General features: G+C 41.1%; 2 protein-coding genes across 6 annotated transcripts in view; one reads left to right on the top strand and one right to left on the bottom strand.

Annotated features, from left to right (window-relative positions):
• Window positions 1–13638, top strand: part of TXNL4A (thioredoxin like 4A) — a 16521-nt gene continuing 2883 nt past the window's right edge. Inside the window, exons 1-3 of one of the 4 annotated variants that reach the window (XM_008064241.2) lie at window positions 1–197; window positions 753–926; window positions 10292–10395. In XM_008064241.2, the coding sequence (XP_008062432.1) occupies window positions 774–926; window positions 10292–10395 (257 nt within the window). In that variant the 5' untranslated portion in view covers window positions 1–197; window positions 753–773. Of the gene's footprint in view, window positions 198–752; window positions 927–3629; window positions 3779–4195; window positions 4266–10291; window positions 10396–13638 lie in introns of those variants that run through there. The other 3 variants (XM_021715399.1, XM_021715405.1, XM_021715396.1) reach the window with 3 other exon arrangements.
• HSBP1L1 (heat shock factor binding protein 1 like 1) overlaps window positions 12475–13638 on the bottom strand; it is a 17130-nt gene continuing 15966 nt past the window's right edge. The window contains exon 5 of one of the 2 annotated variants that reach the window (XM_008064248.2): window positions 12475–12638. The gene's annotated coding sequence lies outside the window, so the exon portion shown is untranslated. Of the gene's footprint in view, window positions 12678–13638 lie in introns of both variants that reach the window. The other variant, XM_021715409.1, reaches the window with a different exon arrangement.

The raw sequence follows: 13638 nt of genomic DNA on the forward strand, positions 1-13638 counted from the left end.
ACTCTAAGACCGACTCCGTAGCGACTCAAGCCGTACCCGGTACGGAAGGCGGCCCGGTAGGCCCCTTCCGGCAGCCGACGCGCGTGCTCGACATCAGCACGCACGACGTCAGCCGGCACGCACGACGACGGCGCGCACGGCTTCGGCGCGCTTGCCGGAACGGACCGCTGGGCTGGAAGCCCTAGTGCTGCCGGGAGGTGAGGGGGCTTGGGCGTTCCGGGGGCTTCGGGGTCGCGTGCGCAGGGGAGGTTGGAGCACCGGCCGGGAGGTGCGGGGGACAAGCTGGGCCAACCACGAAGGACCTTTCCCTGGGTGTCAGTCTGCCGGTGGCCCGGCGGAGGCCGGTGGGCCAGTAGCCGGGGCCTCTAGGCGAGGGCGGAGCGGCGGCCCGGGGCCCTCTCCGCGATGGGTCGCCCTGGAGTCCGGGTCGAGTCGGGGGATCCTGGGTCCAGGTCGCCATCCCGGGGGTGCGGGGTGGGTTCCTGGTCCTTGTGGCGGGGCGGGGTGTCTTCCTACGTCCGAGTCGCCGTCCTGGGGGCCGGACAGGGGGTTCCTGGGCCCAGATCTCTGTCCTGTGAGCGGCGTGGGGGGTGGGGGGTCTGCGTCCGGGTTGCGGTCCTAGAGGCGGGGCGGAGAGATAGATTCAGGGTCCAGATGAAGCTCCTGGGTGAGTGAAGTTTTCTGATAGACTCTAAGCGGTGTCCTGCCGTCGGGCTGGGTGGAAGCTAGTGCGCGGATGCCCTCTCTTGCAGACTCCCAGTTCAGCCTGCACGATGTCGTACATGCTCCCGCACTTGCACAACGGCTGGCAGGTAGATCAGGCCATCCTTTCGGAGGAAGATCGAGTCGTCGTCATTCGGTTTGGACACGATTGGGACCCTACTTGCATGAAAATGGACGAGGTCCTATACAGTATAGCCGAAAAGGTAACGCAGCGCCGCTTTTTATGTTGTATTCCGTAATCTGTTTGGTAATTTCATTGTGTTGGGATTTTTGCCAGCTGGCAGTGTAATTTAAAAGCGAGATTTTCTCTGTGAATTCCTTCACCAATAAAGAGAAGAAGCCAGATTAGTATACAGACAGATTCTTATCTTTGAGATGTTAGGATATGCTCCCTGGAATTGTGCAGAATAGTAGAGGTATTTTTCTGGGAGAAGTTTCTATTGTTTTTACATTTTAAAGAGGCTTATGATTCTCCTCCCCTCCAAAAGTTAATTATTTGTTAATAGGGTGCTTTTTCAAAATTTATAGTACAATGAACAAAATACATTTGCAGACTTTGACAGCATTGAAGCTTACTTTAAATAGTTTAGCTTAAAAGGATCGTCTTTTTCTGGTACCTTGTTTATTTGTCGTATTGATAAGCAGAACTTTTATATTAATAACACAGTAGATCCTGTTCTTTTTCTTTTGGTGGTGGTGTTTTGTTTTCTTTATCCCACTTTGCTGTTTGTAAGTCGTTTTATACCTTAGAGTGATTAAAATGCAGAAAACATCAGGAGACAATAGAATTATGCTTTATTTGAACTAATTTTTAAAATTTCGACATTAGTATACTGCATGGTCTGTGGCCCTTGCTTGCTGACAATAAAAGTACAATTTTAGGACACTATTGTATAACCAGGGGTTTAATTCTATTTCTATAATTTCCTTTGTCAGTTCTAGGAGAACTTTTACTTGGGTTTTTGCAGTTATAGCCACAAGGCAAAAAGCAAAAATATTAAGATGTTAATTAAATATTTGACATATTAATATTCCATATTTGAGAGCATTTTAATGAAAAGTAAAAGTAAACATTGAAGCCACCTTTCACAGATATTAACATAGTTGGGTTAAAATAACTCCTTTGAGTAAATAGTAGCAGATATAAAGATATATTTTACATTTAGGAAAGGAAAGACTATCTTGCCCATTTGTTAACCCTTTGCACTCGTGAATATCTCACAGATCACCTACCAGCAACTCAACAGCACTTTTTTTTAGATTAGAAAATATAGTTTTTTTAGAAAGTAAATTAAAAAAGGAGAAAGAGGAGATTCACCTCCCCAAAGTAGGGGAGGGGGCCAAAGCTTGGGAACACATGGCCTGGCCTTAGCTTAGCAAGGCAATGGCCTCAACAGCACTTTTTAACGAAATAGTGAAAAATTGTTTTATATTAAATAGCATAGTGATGGAACTCATTATTTTATTGTAATGATATTTGGCTTATAATAGAATTTTGGACATTGAGGAACTTATTTATGACAAAAAAACCTAACATTTTATATCTTACATTTTTCTAACATGTGGTAACATGTTAAATAGTCATGACACGCATTGTAGGTTTATTGATACATGTTGTGCAATAGTAATTTGATGTCTTCTACCTGGTGTTTTTCTATTTGAGCAGATAATGCAGTCTCATTTTCTTCCTCCCACATTACTATGTAATTTATTGTCTAATCTGTTGTTCAAAGAAGATGTGGAAGGATGCACTCGTGATTCTTGAAAACCACTGTCAACCGATCGATCATATTTCAGTATATATTCTATCTCTTTATTTGCTTTTTTATGCAATTTGAATGGAAAACTTCAAGGGAACATACATTTTTGAAAAATTTGCACTTGCATAAGTTTGTCCTTTATAACCACCAGCAATCTATGTCCCCTCAGAGGGAACATCCGAGTGCAAAGGGTTAATTTTTACTATTTGCTATTTAGTAAGAGAGGCAGGGTGTTAGGGAGTGTTCTTATATTTTGGTTGTTACAAGTATCTCTTGGAGTGCTTACTAAAATGCACCTCAGAAATTCTGATTCTATAGGTATGGGATGAGGTTCAGAAATGGCTTTTAAAGGAACTCCTCAGCCGGGCTTGGTGGCTCAGACTGTAATCCCGCGCCTTTGGGAGGCTGAGGTGAGTGGATTGCCTGAGCCCACAGGTTCAAGACCCGCCTGGGCAGCGAGACCTCATCTCCACAATAAATAAAAAAAATCAGCCAGGCGTGGTAGTGCATGCCTATAATTCCGGCTACTCGGAAGGCTGAAACGGAAGGATCGCCGGAGCCCAGCAGGTCGAGACTGCGGTGGCCGGGAACGGCCACTGCACTCCAGTCTGGGCGACAGAGTGAGACTCCAACTCAAAAAAAAAAAAAAAGGAACTCCTCAGGGAATTCTGATGTGACTTGGCCTTGGATCACACTTTCAAAAACCCCTCAATGGAGGGCAGGGTCAGAAAAGGAGTGCTTTGATCATCAGCTATCTCCCAGCCTCTTCCTCTTGGACACCAAGACAGTGAGGACTTGCGGAGGTGCCTGGGGAATCCAGGAGAGCAGCAGTACTCTCACATGCTGGGGTCCTGCCAGCCAGGGGTCAGAGGTATTGAGTGAGGCAGTGCCAGGGCTTCAGTTTTTCTTTGCTTAAGCAATAGTGGACAAGGACAGATAACTGCTGAAATTCAGCAAAGAGTTGACTAGGGCAACCCTCTCGGGTCCCCTCTCACTGTGCGAGCTTTTCTGTCCTCTTAATAAATCCTGCTTTCTCAAAAAAAAAGTTGACTAAAAGCAGTTTTCTCATAAGCAAATCACTGCTGTATTGACTTTGAAATAATTTGAGATGTGTGTTCTAGAATCTTTCACTGTTCTACCTTGCAGGTGGTGGCATAACCATCAGGTGGCGTTCAGACCCTGCCGCCGGCAGCACGAGGCTAGGATGGCTAGAGGTGTGAGGGCCTTTGGCTCGTCATGTCTGAGCAAAGCTCAGCAAGATGCTCTTAGCTAGAAAACAGATTTCATGTGTGAATGTAAGTGTTTAGGGACTTTACCAGATTTCTTTTTTTCTTTTCTAATTCCTTTATGTCAGTTATAGACTGAATCGCTCTTATTGCTAGTGGACGCATACTTTGGTATTGAACCTATTTATTGATAAGAACAATTTAATTGGGCTCACTTTTCTTTGGTCTTTAGTCTCTTTTTTCTTTTTTGTCCAAAATTTGGATAACTTTATAGTAAACTTTTAATATAGCATTATAGTATAGTTATTTAAAATGCAAACTTGAAATTCATTAAAAGACTTAATGGTTTATTTTCTTCTTAATATAAGGGCAAAGTATGAATTCATAATTCTGCAAGCCCTTTTGGGGGAAGCTCAACAGGAATTTTTGAAATTTACGGTTTTAGTATAAAGAACAATATAACTCTCTAAAAATCTCCCTCTGCAGAAATGGCAGATAATGGGGGATCTTCCTCACCTTGTTACGAGCCCTGTTTGGATATCCCAGCTGTTTTAAAGTGAGTAAAAGTTCCACATATTCAGGCTGGATTTGACTATACTGTTGCTTCTAGAATGTGTGGTATTGATTTGCTGCCTCTACAGTGCCCACCCCACCTCATGCTGCATTTGAGCTATAAACTTAATGAAGAAAGTTAGTCTGGAATCATAGAGATATACTTCAAGATTTTACAGATGTCTAGAATTTTCTGTTAGTAAGTGTGGGGCAGCTTATTTGATAGAGTATAAATAAAAAATAAAATTTTCTGTTTAGCAGCTGGTTTTATGCACAGTTTTGAAAAGAGATGATTTCACATATTTTGAGCTGTTTTTCCTTTTTGTAGAATATGGTTTGTAGAACCACAGCAGTGCTTTGTGGTTCACTATTACCCAAATCCCATGGGTTTAGGGATTTAGGGTAAGAATAAATGGGATGTTTAATTTTTGTATTCAAAAGCCCATACAAGTAGAGTTTAAAATATCTTCAGTGAGTTGGCCATGGTGGCACATGCCTGTAATCTCAGTGACTCAGGAGGCTGAAATGGGTGGATTGCTTGAGTCTAGGAGTTCAAGGCTACGTAAGCTATGACAGAGTGAGACATTGTCTTTAAAAAACTTTTTTAAAATCCTCAGTGATATCATTGACTCCTGACAATACATTCTAGTAAAATTGTATATAAGGCAGAAACATTTATGGAACTTTTCAGGAGCCATATTAGGGACTCTGTCTTCAGCATCACACTGAAGATTATGGGAAGTCTTTTGAACTGATGGGAGTCAGTGCTCAGCCAGATGAAGAATCTGTAGGAACAAACAGAATGTGTGTTTTTTATATTCCCTGTGAATTTTTGTCTGATTAAAAACAACTTTGCAGCTAGCAGTAAGGTATGGGGGTAGTATCCAGTGGTTGTTGACAGTGAGACTCAAGCTAAGTTCTTGCAACTTGCTAGCTATGTGATCTTTATGTGTTCCTGTGCCTCACCTCACCTGTGAAAAAGAGATCATAGTGCCAAACTCATGGAGTTTTTGTGAGATAAGTGAGGTAATAGAAAAAATTTCTAGAATACTTCCTGTCACACAGCAAGTAGCATATTCGGTCATCATTGTTAGTGTCATTACCTCTTTCACATTACCAAATTTGTAAGAGTTATTGTAGTAGAGCTAAATCAGGGCAAATACTGGTTTCAGAAAATGAAGGTATCACTCAGGTTTTTTTTTTATGGCTTTGAAATGAATTACCTAAAAATGTAAAAATTGACACTTCAAAAATTTGTAGTTCCAATTGACTGCTCAGAACATTTTTTCCAGTATTTTAGATGGATTCTTAGCTGGTTGAGGTACTCCATAAAAAATGTGGAATGGTAGTTGGCATGTGCCAGCCTTCGGCCACATGTTTATAGAGTTATTTAGCTGTTACTTAGAAGTAGATTTAGTGGCATCAGAAGGACTGCTGAGCACTTTAATCACTGCCTTGTCTGAAGAGAAAGCACGATTATGAGATGTGTAGGCAACATGATTGAAAAATGTATTTACTGTTGTAGATGATCAAAAATATATATACATATTAAAAAAACAACTCAGTAGGTTGAAGTCATAATTCAAAAAAGAAATGAAATTTGTACATATATAGTAGTTGGTTAGAAAAATCGATACTATTCAACAATGAGTTAAATTTACTGCAAATATTTTAGATATAGGCTTATACTGTATATGGCTATGTAAATAGACAAATTTAAAACACTGTGGGTGAATGGGCACCGAACTTAGAAATAAAGAATTCCATTGGTTAAGTAAACTTATCTCTCCCTCCCTCCTTCCCTCCCGCCTTTCTCCTCTCTCTCCCTCCTCTCTCCCCCTCTTCCTCTTTCTCTCTCACATTTACTTTCTAAATAAACTTTGCTTAAAAAAAAGTGCACTATTGTTTTTATGTATATCGAATATTAAAAGATATTTAATGTGAGGTGTTACCTGGTTGGGGTAAAAGTTATATAATGTTCAGGTAGGGATAAAATTGATATAACCCTTTGGAAAGCAGTTTGGCATTATATTAACAGCCTTGAGAATAGTCGTGCCCAGTAACTCTACTTCTTCAGTAGGAAAAAACTCCAAGTAGGCATAGTTTTATGCCCAGTGAGAACTTTGTTATAATTTATAGCAAACTATGAAATAACAAAAATGTCCAGTGGTGGGAGAACATGGTGATAAGTGTCGGTTTATGTTGAGCATTTTGGTCAGTTACAGCACTGGGAAGTGAACATCTGTGACCCTCAGGACAACTCCCTGTGACAGGTGTCACAAATTAATCACAGAACTGGGGTTTAAACTGGGAACATCACTCCACTGGATGGGTGTTTTTTCCTTGGAGCTGTATTTAATAATATGGGAGACATTTGTTATGATGTTAGCTCGAGGAGGGGAGTGAGAGGCTGGGGGAGACAACTTCTTTTTCCTCTACCTGCCTGTCAGCAGCTGCTGTCTTGGCTCCTTACGTCCAGCAGTGACTCTCCTCTCTCCACAGCCAAGCTTCTGCAGGCTGTCCACACTGAAGGCCTCTGTTCTCCAGTCCTCTCATGGATTCAACCCTGCAGCCTCACACTGTCACTGTGACCTCCTAGGAGCCAAAGTCCCAGACACTCTTCAGTCCCCTCTGATTTGATCTCTCTGGGAACTCAGCACGACCTCTCCTTGAAGTCTCCCATCTTGGTTGCTGAGGGTCCCTTCCTGCCCTCGGTCTAGCTGTGGGCTCTGCATTAACTCTCAAGCCTTTTCCGGTGGCAGCCATGCTCCAGACCTGGGCTGGTCACAACCCATAGGAACTTTTCTCTGTTTGCTCCTTAGTTTTCTCTAACTCCATGTGTATAAAACTGAATTCTCTAATCCCTCCTTATTTAGAGATAAATAAACAAATAACCAGACTCCTCAAGTCTGTAAGGTCGTTTGTGGCCTAGCCCCACCTGCACTTCCAGCCTTTCCTTCTCACACCTCTGCTTCCTTGTCCCAGGTGCTGGGTGTGAGACTTGGCACTTTTCTCTTATGTCTTTCTCTAGACATAGGGAATTCGATTAGCCTGGCAAATTCTCCACCCTCCACAGCCCCTGCCTCTTTGGGTAGACTGATTCCTTCAAAACTCAGTTTAAGGGTTCTTCCCAGTCATAGGGCTTTTGAGCCAGCCTAAGATTTAGTCTCAGCTCTGCTACATCCTCATGTGGCTTGGTGTCATGTGACCTAGTGGAGCCTTAATTCCACCACATGTAAAACCTCAACCAAGTCTATTTAGGGGTGTTGAAAAAAATTAGAATCCATGAGTGGAAAGTGCCTTGTGCATAGTGGATTCATGAAACCAGCCTGTGAAATAAGAGGATGTTATGGTACATGGGCTTGACATGATAGTTTGCTTTTGCTAGAATTCATGGCGGTTAGATGCAGCGGGCTAGAGCTTGAAGGCAGGAGGAGATACACATTTGTATCTTTGAACAAGTTACATTTATTTAGTTGACTTCTGATTATATTATATTACTTAATATTTGTTACATACAAGAAAAAAATGATAAAAATTTATTGTGATCTTACTTTTCTTTAAAGTACACAATTTCCAACTCTGTCCATTAGATTTTTAGAGTGATATTTGAATAGTGATTCCATAAATTAATATAATTTTTATTGGTGTTTAGACAGCGAGAGAGAGAGAGAGACAGAGAGAGACAGAGGAAGGCATTGAAGATAAAAATGAAATGGGACCTTGACTTTCCTAACACCTGTGACTGTTTTATAAATAAATAAAATTGGCTTATTTATTTTAATTTCTGTAGTGAGGTACTCTTTTTAAATAAAACCAGAATACAGTTTATTAGTTTACCATGAAAATGAAACTGGGTTCTAGCAACCTGACCAGCATGTCCTCACTATGGGCTAAGGGAGTTTCAGAAGCAGGTGTTCACCTAGAATGAGTGACAAGAGCAGCTGGTGTGATGTTGTGCAGGCAGCACATTAAGGGTTTCAAAAGCGACATGTGGGTGGTGGTGGTGTACTCGCAGAGTCCAACATGCTGGAGATGTATTAAGGTTTTCCCCAGAGCTGGACGGCAGATGGAGTCCTCGCCAAGAGTAAACTTTCTTCCTTTCCCTTTCCCTCCTCCCCTCTGACTCTCGCTGTTTTTTTCATTTCCATATTTTAATATTTTTAATATTCTCAAAAAGAGAGAAAAGTATAGTGAACACCTCTGTTCCTATCAGTCAATTTAAGCAATTATCAATATTTGTCTAGTCTTGTGTTACCTAACCATTCATTTTTTTAGGCTGTATATTTGAGGCAAATTCCAGATACCATGTTATTTCATTTGCAAATGAGTCAGGTTTTTGGAATTAGTTTAAAATGAAGAAATGATATGTATATTGTATTGGTTTCTTGTGGGTGCTATGACAAAACAAAAACTTGAGAGGCTTAAAACAGCAGACGTTTATTCTCTCACAGTTCTGGAAATCAGAAATCCAATATTAGTGTTGGCAGGGCCATGCTTTCTCTGAAGCCTGTCAGAGAGAATCTCTCCTTGCTTCTCCTATTCTCTGGTGTTCCTGGGCTTGTGGACCTCACTCTAGTCCTTGGTGCCCTAAGGGCCACCTTGTGTCTGTGTCTTCACGTGGCTGTTTTTGTGTAAGGACACTTGTCATGTTGGACTAGGGGTCCACCAACTGTAGTATTACCTCATCTTACCTTAACTAATAAGTCTCATTCTCAGGACTGGGGGGTTAGACTTCAGCATGTCTCTGTGGGGGCTCAGTTCAACCCATAACACACAAAAGTTGGTATATGCTTTCTAGAGGGCATTGACTCAATATTTATGAGAAGCCTTTAAAATGCCATATCATAGCCGGGCTCAGTGGCTCAGTCTGTAATCCCACGCTTTGGGAGGCTGAGGTGAGTGGATTGCCTGAGTCCGTGGGTTTGAGAACCACCTGGGCAACTTGGCGAGATCTCATCTCTACAATAAAATCAAAAAATTAGCTGGGCATGGTAGCACGCGCCTGTAGTTCCAGCTACTCGGAAGGCTGAAGTGGAAGGATCGCCAGAGCCCAGCAGGTCGAGGCTGCAGTGGCCGGGAGTGGCCACTGCACTCCAGTCTGGGTGACAGAGTGAGACTCCAAGTCAAAAAATAAATAAATAAAATAAAATGCCATATCATTTGTTCAAAATATTCTATTTTAGGAATTTATTTTTAGGAAATAATGAAGTATGTACACCAATTTCAGGGTAAAAATACAGGTGAATAAATTACGTAATCTGAGTTACCTATATTCATGAAATATCGGCAAATAACAAAAATGGTAAAATAATGGCATAGACGTTTGATGAATCATGCAGCCATAAAAATTGTGTTTTTAGAAAGTATATGAGTGCCTATAAAAGGATACAAAATATTGTGATATTGTAGTGTAGACAGATTTTTAAAAATATACTCAGAAAAAAGTGAATAAAGAATATGAACGGCAATCATCTCTGGGTATTGGGATTGGAGATTTTGTTTTCTTTATGTCTTTCTGGTTTTTCTAAATCTTCTCTAATGAACTTAAAAAATTATGGAAAATTTGTTATATACCATATTATAATGGGATACTGTTAGTATTTGCAAGTGTTCAAACCGGGGAGTGGGGTAGATGGCTAGATTCTACAGACATGATTTAGGGCAGTTGTTTAATGCATGTAATTAAGTGCAAACTTGGAAAAGTTGATACAGATTATTACTAGATCAGCATGAATGATATATCTGTGGGCATTTTCTACAGGACTTGTATAACCTGTTGCTCTACAACAGTTTAACTGGTTCCTAAAGGATTCTGAGAAGTATTGAAGTGAGGTGTGAGGAGCCAGCTGGGCAGGATCCTGATCCTGCTTCACTGTTTCCCTGTGTGTGAGCCTTAACTGGGGAAAATGTGGATGATTGCTTTAAAAATTGTCCTGGTTTTGTTTTTTAAACGTGCTTTTATAGAATGAAAACCAAACCGATCTGCTATTTTAGGTTTGTTTGTTTTTTTATCTCCTTTACTTTTAGGTTAAAAATTTCGCAGTTATTTATCTTGTGGATATTACAGAAGTACCTGACTTCAACAAAATGTATGAGTTATATGATCCATGTACTGTGATGTTTTTCTTCAGGTATGTTATCTTAAAGTTGTTATTTAAGTGGAATATTGTTGGTCAAGATATCTTTAGTTATCTTTAGAAGGAAGTTAGTTATACAGCTATACCAGTACAGTTTGTATCACCAAGCAATCAGTGTGAATCTTGTAAATAATTTTCAAAGTAATAAACTCAGTTTTAGCATATACTCAGTAACAAATTATTACCCTTTTGAAATAACTGCCCAGAAACCTAGATAAAGTATAATTAAATGGAAGGCATCCTTACTGACATTTAAAATATTCTTAACTATAATCTGTTGATGAAAATATGTGTTTTTTTGGTTTGTTTTTGTTTTGTTTTGTTTTTTGAGTTGCAGTCTCACTCTGTCACCCAGACTGGAGTGCAGTGGCTGCTCCCGGCCACCACAGCCTCGACCTGCTGGGCTCCGGCGATCCTTCCGCCTCAGCCTTCCGAATAGCCAGAATTACAGGCACCCGCTACCACACCCAGCTGATTTTTTTTTCTTTTTTAATTTTTTTATTGTAGAGATGAGGTCTCACCAAGTTGCCCAGGCAGGTCTTGAACCCGCGGGCTCAGGCAATCCACTCACCTCAGCCTCCCAAGGCGCAGGATTACAGGCTGAGCCACCGAGCCCAGCAAAAATATGTTTTAAAATAACTCACTTATTAAATAATGGTATCAGTGACTTTATTTAGAGTCCTTTTGTGATACTCAAGAGGAAAACCTGAATTTAGTTACTTTGCTTATAAATATAAGATTATTTTAGCAGAGAAAGTCTAGTGTGGAGATGTAACTGGAAAGGAATCACCATTTGACAGTTTTTTAAAAATTGGTCATAGTTACTGTAGAGGTTGATGGCTAGCAATGTGAGCATTAGACCACACTCCAAAATAGAGCCTCCTAATTGGTAAGGAAGGTCTGAGTGGGTTGCATAGGGTAGGCATTAGTTCTGTTTTCTGAATAACACTAACACAAATTTAGCAGCTTAAGTTAACAGCCATCTCTAAGCTCACAGTTGTATAGGTAAGATGTCTGGGCAGGGCCAGCTGAATTGTCTACTTAGTTCTCACAGGCCAGAATCATAAGCTGGGTGCTCAACTGGAGGAAGAACCTACTTGGCCTATTCAGGTTGTTGGCCACATCCAGCTCCTGTGGTGCTGGGTCTGAGGTCTGTATCCTTGCTGCTGTTAGCTGGAGCATTCTCCGCTCCCAGAGACCCTTTTCGTCTCCAAACCCAGCACCAGCATGTTGAGTCCTGTTCACATAGTCTCTCTGACTTGTGGTTTTACCTGAGAAAACATCTGCTTTTAGAGGACTTGTGTGATTAGATCAGACTCACCTGAATAATCCAGGATAATCTCATTTTAATTTTTTTTAAATGTATTTTTTAAGTTGATATATAAAATTGTATGTATTTATTGCGTACAAGTTTTAAAGTATATATATACATTGTGGAATGGTTGAACCGAGCAAATTAACAAATGCATTATCTCACATAGTTATCATTTTGTGATTAGCACACTTCCATTCACTCTCTTAGCATTTTTCAAGAATACCAAAATTGTCATTAGCTATAGTTACCATGCTGGACAGTAGATCTCTTGAACTTATTCCTCCTGGCTATAAATATGTATTCTTTGATCAACACCTCCCCAACCTCCTCTGGTCCCTAACCACCCCTGTCTCTGGTAACCACCATTCTACTCTCTACTTCTGTGAGGTAACTTTTTTTTTTTTTTTGAATTGGAGTCTTACTCTGTTGCCGAGGCTGGAGTGCAGTGGCACACTCACAGCCACCCCAGCGTCGACCTCAGGTGTGAGGTAACTTTTCTAGATTCTGCATATGAGTGAGAGTGTGAGAACTTGGCTTCCTATGCCTGGTATATTTCACTTAACATAAAGTCCTCTAGGTACATCCATATTGTGGCAAATGGCAGGAGTTCCTTCTGTTTATGGGTGAATAGTACGCTGTTGTACATCTAGTCGACCTTGAACACTAACCCACAACAGTCAAAAATCCAAGTGTAATTTGATTTCCCAAAAACTTAACTGCCAGTACCCTACTATTGACTTTACCAAGAACATGGTCCATTAACACATATTTTGTATATTTATTATATATGGTATTCTTACAATAAGGTAAGCTAGGAAAAAAACATTAAGAAAACCATAAGAAAAAAAAATCTTTACTATTAATTAAGTGGAAGTGCATCACCATAAAGGTCTTCATCGTCATGGTCTTCATGCTGAGTAGGCTGAGGAGGAGACGGAAGAAGATGGGTTGGTATTGTTGTCTTGGGTGGCAGAGGCAGAAGAAAATCCAAGTATAAGAGAACCATGCAGTTCAAACCCATGTTGTTCAAAGATCAACTGTGTATATACCATCTTTGTCCATTTACTTGTAATTCCCTTATTTTACAATCTACTGAGTAGGAACCTTAATTACACCTGTAAAATTCCCTTTGCAATGCCAAGTAACAGGATCACAGGCAGGAAGTATCATTGTATCACAGGCCCAAGGATTAGGGCAGAAAGTCATGGGGGCATTTTAACATTTTGCCTACTGCAGTCAGCCCTCTGGCCCCTAGAGATTTCATGTCCCTCCCATGTAGGATACGTCCCTCACCAAGGATACCAAGGATCTTACCCCAGGACAGCATTAGTTCAGAGTCCATAATCACATCATCTAGACCATCTGAGCTAGTGGATGGATACCACTCCTCAACTTGTGAATCTGGTAAACTAAGAGTCACCTCCCAATACAACATGGGTGGGCCTAAGAAACATGCCTGCTTCAAAAGGGGAGATGGGAAGAAAAGGAAGCTTCAATCCAGAGCTAGGTAAACTCAGGCTTCAAGTCCTGTGGGTTATCCTCCTGGCTCCTGGTTCTGCCCTCTGGGAAGAGTTCTGCCCATGGGTTTTCCTTTTTCATGAAGGTGTTTGCAGCCTGGTGGTTTGTCAGCTTCTGCTTGCCAGCAGCATTTGTTACACCAGCCCCACCCCTGTGCTGTCTGCCCTCCTCCTGCAAGCTGGACATGCCCTTAGGCTTCCTGGGTACCTCCTGTTTGGTTAAGAAGATCTGAGGGGGCACGCCCTTCTTCTCATGTGACCCTTTGATCTTTCCTAAGTTTCAGCAGAAGCTTTCCTGGCCCAACCTTCATTCTTTTCTCTGCCGCACATTTCAGCATCTTTGGCCATATCGAGAGGCTAAAGAAATTATTCTTTTTGTTAATAATTCTTATGTCAATTTGTCTC

This window comes from Carlito syrichta, unplaced genomic scaffold, assembly GCF_000164805.1.
Source record: "Carlito syrichta isolate Samal-C Ts95f unplaced genomic scaffold, Tarsius_syrichta-2.0.1 Scaffold100632, whole genome shotgun sequence".
NCBI classification, from domain to species: domain Eukaryota; kingdom Metazoa; phylum Chordata; class Mammalia; order Primates; family Tarsiidae; genus Carlito; species Carlito syrichta.